The sequence below is a fragment of the Miscanthus floridulus genome, chromosome 7 (assembly GCF_019320115.1).
Source record: "Miscanthus floridulus cultivar M001 chromosome 7, ASM1932011v1, whole genome shotgun sequence".
Lineage (NCBI taxonomy): Eukaryota > Viridiplantae > Streptophyta > Magnoliopsida > Poales > Poaceae > Miscanthus > Miscanthus floridulus.
The window spans coordinates 111,446,486-111,465,425 of NC_089586.1; the positions used below are offsets into that span (position 1 = coordinate 111,446,486).

At 45.6% G+C, this 18,940-nt stretch overlaps 2 protein-coding genes across 3 annotated transcripts; both read left to right on the forward strand.

Annotated features, from left to right (window-relative positions):
- Positions 1-6,016: 6,016 nt before the first annotated feature.
- On the forward strand, positions 6,017-6,421 carry LOC136466066 (uncharacterized). Its single transcript, XM_066464559.1, has one exon. It carries the CDS (start codon positions 6,017-6,019, stop codon positions 6,419-6,421), a length of 405 nt encoding a protein of 134 aa, XP_066320656.1.
- Positions 6,422-9,411: 2,990 nt separating this feature from the next.
- LOC136464274 (outer envelope pore protein 16-3, chloroplastic/mitochondrial-like) lies at positions 9,412-12,779 on the forward strand. Of its 2 annotated transcripts, none has more exons than XM_066463239.1 (3): positions 9,412-9,629; positions 9,824-10,133; positions 12,322-12,779. In XM_066463239.1, exons 2-3 carry the CDS (start codon positions 9,830-9,832, stop codon positions 12,462-12,464), a joined length of 447 nt encoding a protein of 148 aa, XP_066319336.1. In that variant the 5' UTR covers positions 9,412-9,629; positions 9,824-9,829; the 3' UTR covers positions 12,465-12,779. The 2 variants fall into 2 exon arrangements, with proteins under 2 accessions (XP_066319336.1, XP_066319335.1); XM_066463238.1 differs by having other exon boundaries at positions 9,416-9,629; positions 9,812-10,133.
- Positions 12,780-18,940: the final 6,161 nt, after the last annotated feature.

The window sequence follows — 18,940 nt, forward strand, 5'->3', positions numbered from 1 at the left end:
TTGGCACTCACAAACGTGTTTCTCAGCTGTTGGAATGAGCAAAAGATACTCCACTCATGAGTGGAGCTTCTATTTATAAGCCAGCCTAAAAAACGAACCGTTATGAGCTTCTGCGGGATGACCGGACGCTCCGGTCGTGATGACCGGACGCTCCGGTCAGTTCAACCCACGAATCAGTTTTCAAGTGATGACCGGACGCTGTCAGGGTCCGGTCAGTACCGACCGGACGCGTCCGGTCGCTCTTGGATGCTTACTGTAAACGACCGGACGCTGGATACACAGGGTCCGGTCACACTGACCGGACGCGTCCGGTCACTCTTTTCCAAGTCTGGACCCTTACTGGAGTCGACCGGACGCTGGCCCTCAGCGTCCGGTCACATGACCTCCCAGCGTCCGGTCACACCAGACTTGATCCCCTTGGTCAAATGAACTGACCGGACCCTGCGGCCAGCGTCCGGTCGCACCGGAGCCAGTGTCCGGTCAGTGTTTGACCCTCCATTCACTTCCAACTTCCGAACATATGTGAATGAAGTTTGCTCCAAAAGATCTTAGGCATTCATAGGAGCTACCTAGAGCTAGTTTTAACAAGTGTGCACCACACCTAACTCACTAGACTTAACTAGGTCAAGCTACCCGTTCATACCCCCCTTCATAGTACGGCCAAAGGAAAAAAAACAAAGTCCTAAACTACTCTAAGTGTCTCTCCAACTCCAATCGACACTTAGAACTAGTTATCCTTAACCTTGTCGTCCAACCTTTGAAAACCGAAACGATTTCCATCGTAGGGGCATGACAACCTTGATTGCCCAATCGATCTCCATTACCATGACCTAACTTAATTGTCTCTGCAAAACACACGTTAGTCATAGTAATCTTGTATTGATATTAATCACCAAAATCCAACTAGGGGCCTAGATACTTTCAGTGTGGACTCCATCGCCTACCTCGGCCACACCATCTCCGCGGTCGGCGTCGCCATAGACCCCGCCAAGGTCCAGGCCATCCACGACTGGCCCCGCCCCCGATCGGCTCGGGCGGTGCGCGGCTTCCTCGGCTTGGCAGGCTACTACAGGAAGTTCATCCACAACAACGGTGCCATTGCGGCGCCCCTCACGGCACTCCTCAAGAAGGAAGGGTTCGCGTGGAACCCTGGCGCGGAGACAACATTCGGCGCCCTCAAAGGGGCCGTGACCTCGGTGCCAGTACTGGCTTTGCCGGACTTCACCAAGTCCTTCGTCGTCGATTGTGACGCATCCACACACGGCTTTGGCGTCGTCCTGCTCTAGGAGGGCCACCCGGTTGCATTCTTCAGCCACCCCGTCGTGCCCAGGCACCGCTCCCTCGCGACGTATGAGCGGGAGCTCATCGGTCTCGTGCTCGCGGTGCGGCACTGGAGGCCATATCTGTGGGGCCGCCGCTTCCTCATTAAGACGGACCACCACAACCTCAAGTTCCTACTGGACCAGCGCCTCGCCACCATACCGCAGCACCACTGGGTCGGCAAGCTGCTCGGCTTTGACTTCACCGTTGAGTACAAGTCCGGGGCAACCAACACTGTGGCGGACGCCCTCTCCCGTCGCGATGCTGAGGAGGGCAGCATGGGCGGCCTCCACGTAGTCTTAGCCCCGTGCTTCGACTTCATCGCCCGTCTTCACCACGCTCAGGCCGTCGACCCTGCCTTGGTCGCCATCCACGACGACGTACGGGCAGGCACGTGTGCTGCGCCTTGGACGGTGGTCGATGACATGGTGATGTACGATGGTCGCCTGTACATACCACCCACGTCGTCCCTGCTCCTGGAGATCGTCGCGGTGGTCCATGACGATGGCCACGAGGGCGTTTAGTGCACCCTGCACCGACTTCGTCGTGACTTTCACTTCCCCAACATGCGTCGTGTTGTGCAGGATTTCGTGCGGGAGTGCATCACGTGCCAACGCTACAAGTCTGAGCACCTCAACCCGGCGGGACTTCTCATGCCCTTGCCCGTTCCCACTGTCGTATGGGCGGACATCGGTCTCGACTTCATCGAAGCTCTTCCCTGGGTCAACGGCAAGTCGGTCATCCTCTCCGTCGTCGACCGCTTCAGCAAGTACTGCCACTTCATCGCCCTCGCCCACCCGTACACCGCCGAGTCCGTGGCCCAAGCATTCTTCGCCGACATCGTCCGCCTCCACGGCGTGCCGCAGTCCATGGTCTCCGACCGTGACCTAGCGTTTACCTCCACGTTTTGGCGCGAGCTCATGCGCCTGATGGGGACCAAGCTGCACATGTCCTCCACCTTCCACCCACAATCGGATGGCCAGACCGAGGCGGCGAACAGGGTCATCGTCATGTACTTGCGCTGCTTCACCGGCGATCGCCCCCGCCAATGGCTCCGATGGCTGCCGTGGGCCGAGTACGTCTACAACACGGCCTACCAGTCGTCCCTTCGGGAGACACCGTTCCACATGGTGTACGGCCACGACCCGCCCACCATTCGCTCGTACGAGCCCGGCGAGACTCGGGTCGCCGCTGTCGCCCGGGACATGGAGGAGCGCGATGACTTCCTCGCCGACGTACGCCATCGCTTGGAGCAAGCCCAGGCAGTCCAGAAGCTGCACTACGACAAGCATCATCGGCAGGTGTCTTACTCCATCGGGGACTAGGCCCTCCTTCGCCTCCTGCCAGCGTGCCGCGTCGTCCCTGCCTCAAGCGCCTACGGGCAAGCTGAAGGCCCTGCTTCCTCGGCCCGTACCGCGTCATCGAGCTCATCAACGATGTCGCGGTGCGCCTGGAGCTACCCCCGCAGGCTCGCATCCACGACGTATTCCACGTGGGCACCCTCAAGAAGTTCATCGAAACACCGCCGACGACTCCCCCATCCCTGCCTAACATCAAGCATGGCTCGATCGTCCCTGCACCAGACCGCGTGACTCAGGCTCGTTTGGCCCGTGGAGTCCGTCAGGTCTTGGTCTACTGGCGCGGCGAGCCGGCATCATCAGCCACCTAGGAGGACCTCGACGAGTTTCGCGCCACATATCCAGAATTTCAGCTCGAGGACGAGCTGGATCTCGAGGGGGGAGAGATGTCATGTGGGGCCAAGGCTACGTCAGGCGCCGGCACAACCGCGACGTATGCCGCGCCGAGGAACGCGCGAACCGCGTGGGCCAGGCCGTTCCAGCGAGCAGTGGCTAGATGGAAAATTAGGACGGTTAGTTTGTTAAGTCCCTAGAATCAAGGAGGGATTAGTTTTCCTTTCGATTGGCCGCATGGCTATATGTATCCAGTGACAAGAAGTTTAGGAATTAAGCAATGAATTATCCCTAAACTCTCCTCTCTCTCTCGTTCAACTAAGCCTGCAGCAGAGGGGTAAACCTCGCCAGAGAAGACGGATCGCGACTACGAGTTACATAGTTGGGGTCGTGCTATCCTAGGGTTTGAGGTCCTTGACATCAACCTACAGCTGTCCAAAGTCCAAACAAGCATGTGGAAAACAACAAAAACAGATTACAAACAAGCTTTGAGAAACGGGAACATATACTCTACTCCATAGCTCAGGTACCGTTTAGATGACAAATTTTTTTATGAAATGTCACTGTAGCACTTTCGTTGTTACTTGATAATTAATGTTTAATCATAGTCTAATTAGGCTTAAAAGATTCGTCTCGTGAATTTCGTCTAAACTGTGTAATTAGTTTTATCTTTTATTTATATTTAATGCTTCATACATGTGTCCAAAGATTCGACGAAAAATTTTAAAAAATTTGGTATTTTGGAGTAAAACTAAATAGGGCCTCAGTAAGGACCTGACATCAAGGGCAGCAAGTACATTTTCTGCGGCGCTTTAAACAGCCTGTCGATATATACAGTCTGTGATACAGTATATTAATTCAGGAATACGACAGTGCCATTCAATTGCAGGTGTACGGGACTACAGGCACAGACCTCGTTCCGGTTGGGGCATTTGATCTGGATCAAATGGCTCTGTTTTGGCATACTTATTGCTGCTATGGCTGATTTATAGTGTTAATTTATTGTGAGAGAAAAACACTGTTTTATGACTAAAAAAGTAGAGCTGATTCAGGCCTTGGTGGCTTCATGACTGTAAAAATCCGTGGAGCTGGCAGCTGTGAAAGGTAGAAGACGAAATTGTTCGGACAAAGAAAGATAGAAGATGAATTCAGATTCAAAGTAAAGGGCAGAAAAATAATCATAGTGTCAGGATTCACTCCAATTTAATACGGTCACTTGCCGCAAATTGCTGAAGTCGGCTTTGCTTTGTCTAATCCCTATAACCTATTGATACTGTTAAAGTCAGTTACAGCTAGCAATGCTGTGATTGTAACAGTTCATATTACAGGTATGGTTGAAACAATAAACACCGAAAAGCATCCAGTGGTAATGCCTAAACAAAATTACTGCTTGGTAGCAAAATTACCAAAAAAAAAAACAAAAAAAATGGCTCACCCAAACCAGGTGCCATACACTCATACAGGAGCATGGTTCACTACTTCACCTGGAGCTGGAGCCAGCTCATCGGAGAGAACTGTGGCTGGCATCCTCTCTTGTAACAAAGGTCTCGTTCGCTGGTCTGAACTTTGACTGAAACTGACTGAAAAATACTGTTCCGACTGAATTGTTGTGAGAGAAAAATACTGTTCCGACTGAAAAAACAAATCAAATTTAAGACAAGCGAACGGGGCCAAAGCCGTGGCCTAGGTTGTCAGGTTGTCAGGTATTAAGGCAACTAACCTAGGAGTATTGGTAAAAATAACTTCCACCAACATGGAACAAAAATCCCATTATGGTAAAAGTTAACCGCGTCCCTGGGATCCATCTTGCTCACCCATTTCTTTAATTAATCAAACAGTCGAAACACTCTCCCCCTCCCCCATTTTTCAACGGTTGGTAGACTGTAAATAAAAGCATAAACAAACAGCTAATGGCCCCTCAACAAGCTATATATATTTAAAAAAATCCTGGAGCAGAACCAAACCTCTCTCTCCTCCCTAACCCCAGCCGGTGTGCTGCTGCGGCTGCCCCAGCAGCTATTGGAGCTCAACCATCCAGAACTCCAGGCCGCTAGCGGTTCGTTGATAGAAACCCTCCTGCTTCCCTTCCTGCACACCACATCTCAATCTTTGCCGCGACTTCCCGATCTGCGGTACTTCCGGCATCGCGAGCCGAAGTTTGCCACCGATCCATTAGGTCCTTTGCATTCCTTTTCCTCCAGCGCCGGCAAAGCTTCCATCTTTTCGCCAACGGACTTGACTTGAGAAATGGGGTGCATGACGCTCCTTGGAGTAGACGCAAGCTTTATGGAAGGTCAGATTCTTGTTTTTCATCAATTCATTAATGTATGGAGCGGATCGGCTGTTGAATCGGCCCCTGTTTCTGTTTCTTTTTCGTTCATATATAAGTTAAAAAATCTCTCTTTCTTTTTACTTTATCTAGTTATTAGATGCGTATTGCTTCCTATTTATGTAACTTCCAATTGGGTATATTCATGTTGTTTGATTTGAATTCGTCGATTCTCGATAGACATCCTTGTTTCTGTTTCTTATTCTTAGTTTCGTTCATATATATATATATTTTTAAAAATCTCTCCTTTTCGTTTTACTTTATTTGATTTGATGCGTATTGCTTTCTATTTTATATAGCTTTCATTTGGGTATATGTGTGCCTTTTGATTTGAATGAATCGATTTTCGATTGACATGGATCTCAATAGACCTCGTAGTCCATTCTCTCTCTTTTCTTTTCTTTTGAAGGATAAAGAAGTTCATTGTTACATACACACTCCGATCTCCATTACGATTTTTGGTCCTTAACTACCCAGATTTCTGAGCATGCCCTTGATTATGTTTATGCAGATTTCTAGTATATCTTTTTTTACTAGACTGCCCAAAGGACCAGTTGTCTTGACGAAGTACTTCATTTCCAACAAGCCATCAGATAAAACAAAAGGAGCAGCTTCAACAGAGCCTGCAGCTCCAGTGATTGGACTGACCAATATTTGCACTGCTGAAATTGAATCCATGGGTAGAGGAAGAGGGAGAGGGAAGAAGCTAACCACTGTCAGGAGCCACGAAGACAAAGGTAGCAGTGGTGAAGAAGTTGTGCCTGCAAAAAAGAGGAGGGGAAGGCCCCAAAAGCACTTCGCCAATAAGATCGATCAAGCAGATGTTGAAAATTTTGTAGAAAAGGTCGATGGCGACCAAGAAGAAGTTGATGATGCCAAGCTGAAGAACAGCGCTGCAGCCGGTGGTAACAAGAGGGGCAGGCCGTTGAAAGAGGGCTCTAATATTGTCATAGAAGATAGTAACTTTATTGTTCGATCAAGCAGTGGTGAATCAACAAGGACCAATGGATTCAGGCAGATTGGGAGCCGGCGGAAAAACAAGCCCCGGCGAGCAGCAGAGGCAGGACTAGAATGCAAGTGAATCATCCCTGTGGTTTTCAGTACAAGGTAGCATCCAATTTTTTTGCTATATTGTCATGTCTAGTAGCTCCCAGTGCTGAAAAACAAAACTCATGTCTAGTAGCTCCCAGTGCTGAAAAACAAAATGTAAACTAGCATGTTCAGATTGCATGCCTCAGTTTTTTTTCCTTGACCCGAAGTGTATGAACTAATGGTACACCTACTTGTTCAGCTGCTCTAGGCCTGATTCTATTTGAGCTGCTTGTAGCAGAGATTTTACCTTTCAGTTTACAAAAACTGGTGATACCAGAAGGTGTTCCTGTAATTTTGATTAGTCTGGTCTTCTCATTTGCTCTTACTGCAATTATTTGTAGTTTATTAAGTTCTGGAAATGAAAAAGAACACAAGTGCTGTCTTGAGGATCTGTTATCTGCTGTTCTTAGGTCGCTGAACTAATATCTATTGTATATAGTTTGCTAGATAAATCTGGTTATTTGATCAGGGAATAGCTTGTTTGGATAAGAATTTACATTTACCATATCTGAGTACATTTAGGTCAACTTGGATTATACTCAGGTTTGATCATTTCTATCCATGTATGTGACAAATAACCTTTAGGCCCCGTTTGGATCTTGGAATTAAATTTATTAATCATAATTTAGACATATATTAATTAAACTAATATGGTTGTATATTGATTATATTTATATATTATTGTTGGCTATACGAGAAAGATACTTATGTGTTGCATTTCTACCGTAAGGGAGTAAGTTGAAGAGCGTGTTATAAGTTGCAAAGTAGAAACATAGAATGATGCTCTATAGAATTAATTTTCATCTTTCACCCTATAAATTTGAGATAGCCTTATATATGAACTTTGAAAAGTTATGGAATATCAAATTTCAAGCTAAATAGCCAAATTTATTAAGTATATTTTAATTCCTTCATATGAAAGGATCTAAATGCCCCTTATAGATTTGTACTACATGAATGAAAATGTCAGTTCATTTTGATGACTTATTTCAGGCTTCGTAAAACTGGAAGGCATCAATATTTAATGGAATTTGATCTTTCGTTTTTTTAGAAACTGTTTGGCAGGACTAAAAAATAAATAAAAATACTGTTCCGGCTGATTGTTGAGGAAGAAAATAATGTTTTGTCTAAAAAAACACTGTTCACGTAAACAGTGAACCTGTGAGTGCGCTGGCAAGCCCAGCCTCAGCCGGCCGGCCAGCCGAACGCACCCAAATTTGATCTTTCGTTATTTGAATTAAAACACAAGAACAAAATATATCGTGATCCTGACACCCGAGTGGAAATGGAATGGCATGGCACTGCCACAGGACTCGATGCCTATGGGTTTAGCGATCACCTGTCAAAATTTATTAAGTCAGTCAGCAGTATTTTTCTCTCAAAATAAATCAGTATCGATCAAACTTATGACCCTATAAACCAACCAGGTCATAGGTTCACAGCATCCACCATCTCCTATGTTCGAACCCGACACGGGACAAGGTCGGCAGAGAGCTTTTTGGCAAAAGCTGCGGCACGATGCGACCGGCGACCCACACCCACCCCCCCGATGGTGGCCTGCCGTTGCGGCCCGCGCTGCTGGCACATGGGATCTCGCCCGACGGACGCGCTCGGTCAGGCTCGAGACGAGCTCCCAGCGTGTGTGTTAGCAGTAGAGGGGAAGAAAAGAATGGTAGCAGGGAGGAGAAGCAAGACGAACAACACGAACCTGGCCGGGTAGGTTTCGTAGTTCACGAACCACCCTGTAGGGTTATTCTAAATGTTATACACTGAACAGTCGGTCACTTGTTGTTTAACTATTATTTGGATTACATGACCATTTAAACAGGCAAAACAGCCATTTAAACAGGGTAAACGATCGATTAAATGAAAATAGTGTACTAAATGATGTGTAAATAGGTTAACAGTGCCGCCACGCCATCACCCAATCATCCTTGACAATCGACCCAAGTTTTAGGGTCTCAGTTCTCAAATAGTCAGATCTTTATTGCACCTTTGTTGGAACACCATGCAGTTTCTACATGAACAGAGGTATGAGGTATCAAAGGGCACTCTCAACCAAGAAACTACGTGATTTCTATGTTCATTAATTAAGGTGCCACCTAAACAAAAAAAGTGACGTGACACTACAATTAAAGAAGAGATATGAGGAAATGGTTCTTTTTAGATAAAAAAACAATGTCTATATGAGAACCAAGACATGAAGATATGTGATAGGGACATGATGGAAAGAGAAGACATGTGATTGGATAAAAACTATAATATAGAAACTATCCATTAGGAACGTAGTTTATATGTAAATAAATTAATAAACATAAAAACTACATGTGTTTTTAGCATTGAGACTGCCCTAACGAGTAACAAAGTACTGTCTCGTCCAGAAACACAGTTAATTTGAGATAAGAGTACTTTGTATTCCACTTGGACTGAGAGCATCTCCAAGAGTTTCCAAAACTCACTCCCAATCTTGATTTTTTGACAAGATAAAAAAAACACACTCTCCAACAACTCCCTATCTCAACTCCCAAACTTTTTGCACTTGGGAAAACTGATCCATTTGCGCGCGCATCAATCCGCTAATCCGATGGTGGAATTGCATGGGAAAGAATAAAAGTATGGATAGGGTTTCCAATGCAAAACTACGAGGGAAAAAAAACTATAAAAATGGTTGGGGTTATTTAGGAAAAATCCAGGATTATTAATGCAAAGTTACCCTCTATCTTTGAGGAGTATGCTCCTAACTTTTTTAGCCACTTGGGAAACTCTTTGATTTACCAACTGATTTTTTTAGAAACTATTGAAGATGCTCGGGGTTAATTACGCAGCTTAGTAAATTGATAATTAATTGATTTGTTGAATTTGGATGTACTGTTTTTTTTAGGAAGTTGGATGTACTAGTCTGTTACGGACTCGCTGCTATGCATCTGAATTTCTTAACGTGATCCCTTTGTGAGGCCCATGTAGACAGACCAGCCGTTTCAGCAGCAGCGAAGCAGCCCACGCGCCAACCAGGCCCGGAACCCGCACCAACGCCGCCGCGGCCGGGCTCCCCACTCCTACGGCGCCGCCGCCGACGCGATTGGCGATTCCATTTCGACCCCGAGGCCTCCATCCGTCCGCCCCTGAACCCTCAACCTTCTCCGCCCCCGCCTCGGCACACGGCGGCCGCCGGCACGCACCGCGCAGTCTCGAGACAGGTAACCCACTCCCCTCTCCGCTCAACACCTCTTCCAACGCGGCGGACAGCCTCACCCCCACACCCACCTAGACCAAGCGCACGCTGCCACTAGATCCCGATCTCGTCCTGCCAAGCGCTGAGGGTTTGGCTCGCCGGATCCCGAGTCACGTGCGGCTTTGATTTGCTGCACCTGTCGTGCAGGAACCGGAGTAGCGAGCGATGGAGGAGGACTCGCCGCTGACGAAGACGGTGAAGGGTGCGGCGACGGGGCTCGCCGCGGGGACTATCTGGGGCACCGTCGTCGCCACCTGGTACGACGTGCCCCGTGTGGAGCGCCACGTCGCGCTCCCGGGCCTCATCCGGACGCTCAAGATGTGCGGCACCTACGGGGCCACCTTCGCCACCATCGGAGGCCTCTACATCGGCGTCGAGCAGCTCGTGCAGACCCAGCGCAAGAAGCGCGACTTCGTCAACGGGGCCGTCGGCGCGTTCGTCGCCGGAGCCTCCGTCTGCGGCTACAGAGGTTAGAAACTTGCAGTTTTTAACAAATGCACCTGGGAAGCCTTGGCTTTAGTTTCTGGTCACTTCTGATGCCTTAAACTTCTTACTTATTGTTGATACTGGTATGCAGACATGTAGAGGTTAACTGGGAATTAGGATTGTTACTTACTGTCATATATTTTACATATTGTGATGGTATACATCAGCTAGGTTATGGTTGATTGTTGGGTCTGATTAGTGAAGCTTAAGCTCAAATCAGAAAGAAGGAATAGTACTGCGATTTTGGGATCAAATTGATGCGTGGTTTAGTTGTATCTTTTTCTGAGTCACTGGAAATGTTGTTTATTCATGTCACTGAATAGGCATAACTCTTGTAGCAATTAAAAAAAAAAACTCTTGTACCATTATGCATTGCTTTGGCAATAGTCCCATGAACATAACATCCATAGGTAATAATTGAGGTTAGCTGGCACATTGTGTCTGTAGATCTATGTGCTATATGCCTACACGGTGTTAATGGTTACTTACAATCTTATGCACTTCCAGAGCATCCGATTTTCTTTTGTAAGTTGCAAAGAGAAATATGTGATTTGAAAATGATTACCTTGATTGAATAATACTGTTTGGGTGTCTGGAGCATTTTGGGCCTTGTTTAGATTGAGAAAAATTTCAACCCGATGAATAGTAGCACTTTCGTCTTATTTGGTAAATATTGTCCAATCGTGGACCAACTAAGTTCAAAAGATTCATCTCGTGATTTCCAACTAAACTGTGCAATTAGTTTTTTTTTTTACCTACATTTAATGCTCCATGCAAGTGGCTAAAAATTGATGTGATGGAGAGAGAGTGAAAAAACTTGGAATTTTGGGGTAATCTAAACAAGGCCTTGGATTGGTTCATCCTAAATTTGGATGGTGGCATAGTTTGTGCTCCTATATCTATTGACTTCTGGTGACTACACAGTAAGAGTTATTGTGTGGACAGATACGGGTCAAACAGTTGTTTCACTGTTTCATATAATATTTGCTCTATTGTCACAATTTGTGTTCTCTACTTTAGAAATGATCGCACTGAACATTATGCCAGAAGTACTGTCATTTGGGCTCAACAAGTTCTTCAAGCAATGCAACCTATGGTTCAAACTATGCATAACAGCCCATTAAATTTGTAGAACATCCTGGTATTATGAGATAGGAGTATTACCCCAGATATCTATCATACAATAAAAATATATCATGCTCATTTACTTAGAAACTGATTTTGTATGATATTTATTCACTCCAATTTGTTCTCAATGGAAACTTACTTAAATGCCTCTATTGGTGGAGATATGATCTTGGTGTATAAAGCACTGTGCGTGGTGATAAATTAGCGTAACACCATAGTGTTGCTTGTAACATCAGTTAGGTTTAGTTAGAACTAAGGGCTAATAAGCAATGGTGTGGGTGAGCATCTGCACAACATTTCATGCATCAAATAAGCAATTTTGCTTTGAACATACTCCCTCTGCTCATTAAAACATGGTGTTTAGGACAAGATGTTGGTCAAACCTTAAAACTACAAACATAAGTAACTTCCAAATTATTTAGTTTGGAAACATAAGCCTACCCCAACTTGCTTGGGACTGAAAGGCTATGTTGTTGTTGTTGGAAACAAGTAAGATATATGTGTAGATTTATATCAGAAAATATTTGCGAAATCTCATAAATTTTGATGGGTTTTAAGAATACATCTAGAAGATATTAACAGTCAAAGATACGCATCAAAGATCATACAGAGTAAAATGTGTAAAGTATTTTTGACCGGAGGGAGTATATGTTTCATAGTAACAGTATTGTCATGCTTATGCTTTGATTAGCTCCCTGTTTGTTTTATTGACTGCCAATTGTGCAAACTATTACTAATACACGTATCTATTTCGTCAGAAATTAGCAATGCAGTTGCGCTGTCCCATGGATTAGTATAACTCTGATCAACTGGATGACTGATCCTTAAACACGAGTTTGCATTCCAATGATTGATGGATAGTTTAGATAAATGTAGTGCAACTTATATAACTGGTTAATAATAATTTTCATGTGAACTTTGTTGTTCATTAAGATGGAATGCAAGAAACTGTCAGTTGTGAACAGCTTTTAGTCTGGACTGATATATGTGCTTGTATCTAGTATATTGGCTGTCAACTCTGATTTCTGCCTTAATCTTGGCAGGAAAGAGTATTCAGTCAGCCCTCATCGGAGGCTCCTGCCTGGCCTTCACATCTGCTGTGCTGGACATTGGTGGCAATACAACCAGAGTGGACAACGGCAAAGAGTACTATGCCTACACAACTGAGAAGAAGCCTGCAAATTGATTTTAAGTCTGTGTTTGTAGCAAACGATCTTGCAAGCCATCAACTCAGTGAATTTGAAGCTGATGTGCAGTTTTATGTCAGTTTTGCTGATGCAGTTAGTTCCTAAGCAAATCCATGGCAACTTGTTTATCGCTGATGCTTGAGAGGGACGGGAATGACACTCAGACTAAATCTTTGATTTGCTTTCTTGTGATCGTCGATCACAATAAACGCAGTGGCGCGATATACCGTGTAATTGTCTATTTACCCCTGGTAGAACATGAAATGCTGAAGTTCCTTTTTTGTGATATATAAAGCATAACATTTAGCATCTAATTGTGCATCGAAACATGTAATTTATAGGAAAGTTCTATAAACACCAGTGCTGTAAATAGCGGGTCAAGACACTTAGCAAAGTCTAAGGAAATATCTAAGCAAGCTGTAGTGGCCGCTATAGCGACGCTAAGACATTTAGCGTTTTCTAAAAAAAAACATGCATATTATCGCTTTGGCATTTAGGCCTCGTTCGGCTTACTCTATATTTGGCTTGTTCAGTTTTTTTTTTCGGCCAGAACAGTGTTTTTCTCTCACAATAATTCAGCTAGAACAGTGTTTTTCAGCTAGTTTTAGCTAAAATTCTGCCAGCCTACTGACTTGCATCTGTCTCTGTTCTCAGCTATCACATTCCCCCTTTGTGCCAATACCGCAACCGTTTGGCAATGTAGTTGGTGCACATAGGCAAAGGGGACGGCCACGACCGCGACCTCCGCAGTCACCGCACGTAGCTATGACACGTAGCTGCCTCTAGAAATCACTCTCATCCTCTCATAGGCGTCGTTCCGGCCATTGTTGCCTCGATACACATCATCACCATGTCGCCGTAAAATGTTCTGAACTCAGAACGTGGTCTTGGAGAATACAGACAGGAGAATTGGAGATGTTAGGTTTTGTGAGCATGCTAATACACCATGTATAGATAGGCTAAACATGGGTAAATAAAAATTTTGCTAGGTCTTATTTGTTTATAGGTCATCCGACTACACATTTAGCGCTGCTAAATTAAGTTACCGCTAAAGCGTGTAGCACTGATAATTGTCCAAAATAGCGCTCGTACCAGTAATATATATGTAATATCTTAATGACACCCTGTCCAAAAAGCTATATCAGACTACACGTGTTATAGCCTGGTATTTTCAACACTGCTATACACAAATACTCGAATACATGTACTGATGTACAGGACTCTCTAGGAAGACATGTCTCTAGGTCCCTTAATATTCGTATTCGTTAATGTCGAACATTCCAACGATTCAAAAGTTGTTGGATGGTTCGTTACATCAATTTTTAACTAAAGAATGTAATGGAGAGGCGGTCTATACTGATGTCCCACGTGCACCCGAACCCCCCTGCCCCCAACGCCGCATGCACCTGTGCCTGTACGCCCGGCCCCAATATGCTGGTGCGCGTAGAGCTGCGCGTCCGTGCCTACTGATGTGCATGCAGGTGAGGACCACCCGCGCTCACTTTGCTTGCCACGCACGTGGGGACCGCTTCCTACGCCTGTTAATGTTGCAACATGAAGCACTTCTGCAACATACGTCTGAAACAGGTGAAACATTTGCAACATACTCTTACAACATATATGTATAGCAACCACAAATATGCAACATCTAGATAAAACACCTTGCAACATACGTTTAAAACAGATGAAACATTTTAAATAGACGCTTGCAACATATGTGTATAGCCGCTGAAACATATACAACATCTAGATCACAACACTTGCAACATACGTCTGCAAACATATGAAACGGTTTGAATAAACGCTTGCAACATGCCTTTGAAACACTCATAACATATGCAACATCCCCGATCTACTTTTGCAACATCCATATTAAACTATTGCAACATGCTTCAGAAACTTCTGAAACAATTGAAACGCATATTTGCAACATAGGGGGAGAGAGACCTGGGCCGGTCAATTCCAGTCAAAGGGTGGGAGCTGACGGCGAGCGGCTGCGTGCGAGCACCACCACCGCTAGCGCTAACAACACCGAGCTTGACTCGGAGGCGACGGTGGGGAATGGGGGGCAGGGAGCGCCATGGCCGCCGGGGTAGGGGGAGCTCCGTTGCCAGGGTGAGAGAGGGCACCGCGCCGAGGGGGAGAGCCACCGACTCCCCTGCAACACCGCCACGCTACCTCCATGGATCTCGCTCGTGCTCCATGGATCTCACTAGGGTGGGGGAGAGGACCATCGGATCCGCTAGCGTTGGACGCTCCCGATGGGTAAGGACATCGGGGTGGGGGATGAAACCCCCGAGGTGAGGGATGAGGGCACCGGCGATAGCCAGGGAGGCGGCCATGGCCGCATGTGGGGGTGGGGTAGGGTGCGAGCGCGGAAGGGATAAGAATGGGGAGGAGAAAGCGAGGGCAAGCGGCGCGTGTGGGAGTGAGCGGTGAAAGACATCCGTCTGAACGAGAATTTGTTTTTGTTTAGGGCCTGCTCCTTGGGAGCCACGTCCAGATGGTTTTTAACACTTTTTCTAAACTATTTTTAATTCTAACATTGTTTGTTTTTTTCTTTCAAAAGTAACACTTTTGGCCACGCCTATTTTTAGGGCGCGGCGAAACAACGCTGCCACGCCATGCATGGTGGTATGGCAGGGGTGCGTATGTGGCAACGTCCCAGCCCGCTGGTCACTGACATGGCAGGCCTTGCCGCGCCACCGATCAGGGCGCGGCTGTGGCGCGCCACCCGTTAGGGAGCGGCAGAGCGAAATAGAGGCCCACGTCCCGGTCCCTTTCCTCCCTCTCTGTTTCACTCTGCGCCACCTAGCCACCGCACAGCAGCCGCCCCCGCGCCGCCCAGCCCTCGCCGCCGTGCCTCCTAGCCTACACCGCCATGCCATTGCCTCCCGGTTCCCCACGGCCGACCATCGACTTTCCCTCCCTTGCCGGCCCCTCCCTACCTTCCCCAAAGCTCCTCCTCGGCCTTGTCATGGTAATGAAGCTCCTCCTCGGCCTCCACGGTGGATCGAAGGATTTAAATGAGTAGTTAGGGTATGGAGAAAAATATGAGTTCGCTAGAACGTTGGATTAAAGAATTAGGATTAGGATTGCCAATGTTAAGGTTAATTGGTTAGTTAGAATTATGATTACCATGTATTCTAAGGTCAATTTTTATATGAATTTTGCTTGTTTGAGTTTGCATCTTAACTTTTATATGTGAATAAATATATGGACACACTGTTGATGCACCAAATTTTATTTTTTTGGTGACCAAAGTATAGTTTTTATATAGTTTGCATGTTTACATCTAAGATAGAGTTTGCACCAAAGTGTAGGTTATATTTTATTTGTTGTAATGCAAACAACTAAGGAGAAGCACCTAGCCATAGTTAGATGACTCGAGGAACCTCCTCTGTGCGAATGCGGAGATCGAGCTATGATAAACTCTAAGAATACGTTGGAGTTTATGTGTCCGAACAAGTACGAAGTAAGTGGAAAGTGTATCTATTTAAATGTTTATATTTATATGTGTGCGTGTACTAATGTATTCTCTTGTAGCATTATGGATTTGCAAAGTGTCGTTTCAATGAGTGGCTCTATGGTCCTAGGAATCAATGGCCGGAGCCACCAAAGGCAAAGGAAAAGAAGAAAGAGAGGTTAATTTACAAAGCACCTCTAGTCATGAGCGAATTTGGTGTTAAATCCAACTACGGTCTAGTCCCTTCGGAGCTTGGAATAGGCCATTATTGCAGCCATATGGTTGACTATGATGAGGTTGGTTATTTTTGTGGTAAACATAAAATCGTATTTTGTTTCTTTTGCTAAGACATATATGATATAATTTTTCGTTTGAATAGCACACTAGGAAATGCAGGTGGGAATGTTATGATGGTCAAGCTAAGTTCTTGGATGAACTGAAGGGGAGGCAAGTAATTGCATGGAAGAGGGGATATAGACCTAACTATGTCAACCTATTCATTAAACATCACAAAAAGAAGATGCGTGAATTTGCTAGACAGCATGGTATTTGTAACCCGATCGATGTTAGCCTTGACAAATGGGGGTTGGAGAGATGGAAGGCGTTAGAGGAGGAGAGGGCAAGGAAGGAGGCAAGGGAGGAGACAAGAGTATAGATGCAGGTCTTGAATGACCATGTTGTTGCATTGTGTGCCAGTGAGTGCTTGAAAGCCTTTTTATTTTTGCTGCCTGATTTTAAATGTAATATAATCGCGTTGCTAACTGGTTACATTTTATACATGAAGGGATTGGATGTAGCGAGGACCATGCTGCAGAGGTGGCCCATGCAAGGTATAAGGAAAAGAAGTTAGATGAGCACAGAATGCGAGTTGGTCGCACCGTCCAATCGCTGATTGTGTTGGCCGATGATGGGGACGAGGATGAGGACGACACTGCCAGATTGAGCGATCTCATCGCTCTAGTGGAGGTGGGCTTGCAGGTGAAGGAGGCTGAGGAAGACACTAGCAGACTTAGTGAGCTTATTGCTCAAGCAGATGCAGGCTTGCAGGCAGAGGAGGACACATTCTTCTCTCAGGCCACAGAGGCCATAGAGGCTGCAGGTGAAGCGGAGGTAGCTTACTATAGGCGATAGGTAGATTAGGGCAATGTAGGTGAGCCTAGCCACAACAACGAGGTAGTGGTAGAGTACTGGTACTCGGACGATGAGTTGCTTACTCAGTATGTTTCAGATTGAGATTGGTAGAGGTGTGGTAGAGGATTGGTACAGGTGTGCTAGTTCAATGCTTTAGATTTGGTATTTGTATTGTAGTAGAACTTTCTCAGTGCTGCATTGTGTTTCATTTGAACTATTTATGTATTGTACCCATATAACAAACACTGTTTAATTTTTGTAACAGACATTGTGTTATCTCATAAAACTTTTGCCACAAAAAATAGTATTACAATGCTGCAATTTGCATGTATTTGTTACATTCTCAGTATATAATGCTTTTGCTTTTGTCATTGTCACACATTTGGGTTTTACTTTTGGGTCTTAGTTTGGTGCCCATCTTGTCCAAACATTATCTAGAAGACTGTACCAATCACTAATGACCATTGCGATCTTTCGAAACCCCCTAAGTTATATGCATCCAAATCTTGCTGCTGCTGATGCGCTTAGAAGGGAGTCTGGCCAACGCCCAGCATGGGTTTGTCGCGCCACCGTCCACGGCGCGGCTAGGCTAACACGCCAGCTACCATGGCGTGGCAAGGCTGACACACAAGTCATAATGGCACGGCAAGGCTGACGCGCCCCTAGCCATGGCGCGACGGTCAAAGCAGCAGTAAATGGAACAAGGCACTTCTGTTATGTTCTCACATGAGCCAGGTTATTTCATCGTGTCGGTTTAACGAATAGGTCAGCAGGAAGGTTAAGTGCACGAGACAATCAATATACAAGTTTAGTAATACTAACTTGTACACATCCCAAGTTCATCGTAAGTTCGACAATACCTCTGTTCGACATAAGTTCAGCAAGTCATAACTACGACACAAGTTCATGAATACATAAGTTCGACATTACTTGATATACCACATGTTCCATCAGTATATGGGTGTCCAAGTACAAGGAAGGTATATTGCCACAAGGAAGGTGGAAGGTGTGGGTCTCTGGCCTCCACCTGTGGGTTTCTAATTCAATACAAGAAGTTTTTTAATTCAAACAATAAGACAAATCAATGCTTCGTACCTCACCAAATGTGTATCAAATCATACCTATTGACAGTAGCAGTGAGAAGTGCAAGGTCGAGGATCGGTAGCCCAGTGTTGAAGACTCGGACGATCTCAAGGAAGCCAGCACGCTGTATGTACAGCCGGTATCGCTCATCCTAGTGGTGCGACTAGTGCATGCGTAGTCTAAGAGGTAGCAAGTCCTCCTGAAGCTTCGACAGGTGCTTGGCTCGGTGGTCGTTGTCGTAGTGCACCTCAAGAATGGGGTACTATGGATGATGATCCCCCATCCTGGTTCAAATTTCAAATGGATGTGTTAGAACAAACATTAAGAGTACTATAATATGATGGAACATTAGTGCATAAAAACAAAGTAAATGTAAAAGGAATAAACTATTATGCAAAATGAGAGAACAAACATATATCATAATTGGTACTAACATAGTAGTTTTAAATAGCATAGCAAACAATTAACATTAATATAATAAAATGTATGCTATATGCACCTGCTGCCCTTGTCTTCTATGCCTGCTAGCCTTGTGACCAAGTTCTTTGCAAATGGAGCAAAGATTCCTGCCACGGGTCTTGTTGAAGTCTCCCCCTCCATACATGTCTTTGTCATACCCTTTCATAGCGTCCATGTCCCCCTTGAGTCGCTTCTTCTTCCTCCTACCTTTGCCTACCTTCATTAGATCCGGATACGGTACGTAGTCATAACCATGATAATGTGGCCACTGTGTCGGGTCAAGGTATGGCTCGAAGCTCCTCTCCCAAATACTAACGGTGTTCGAACGGAGATACA

Coding starts and splice junctions, on each gene's coding strand:
- LOC136464274 (XM_066463239.1), top strand. CDS start 9,830: ATGGAGGAGGACTCGCCGCTGACGAAGACGGTGAAGGGTGCGGCGACG. Junction 10,134..12,321: donor CTCCGTCTGCGGCTACAGAG/GTTAGAAACTTG, acceptor TAATCTTGGCAG/GAAAGAGTATTCAGTCAGCC.
- LOC136466066 (XM_066464559.1), top strand. CDS start 6,017: ATGGGTAGAGGAAGAGGGAGAGGGAAGAAGCTAACCACTGTCAGGAGC.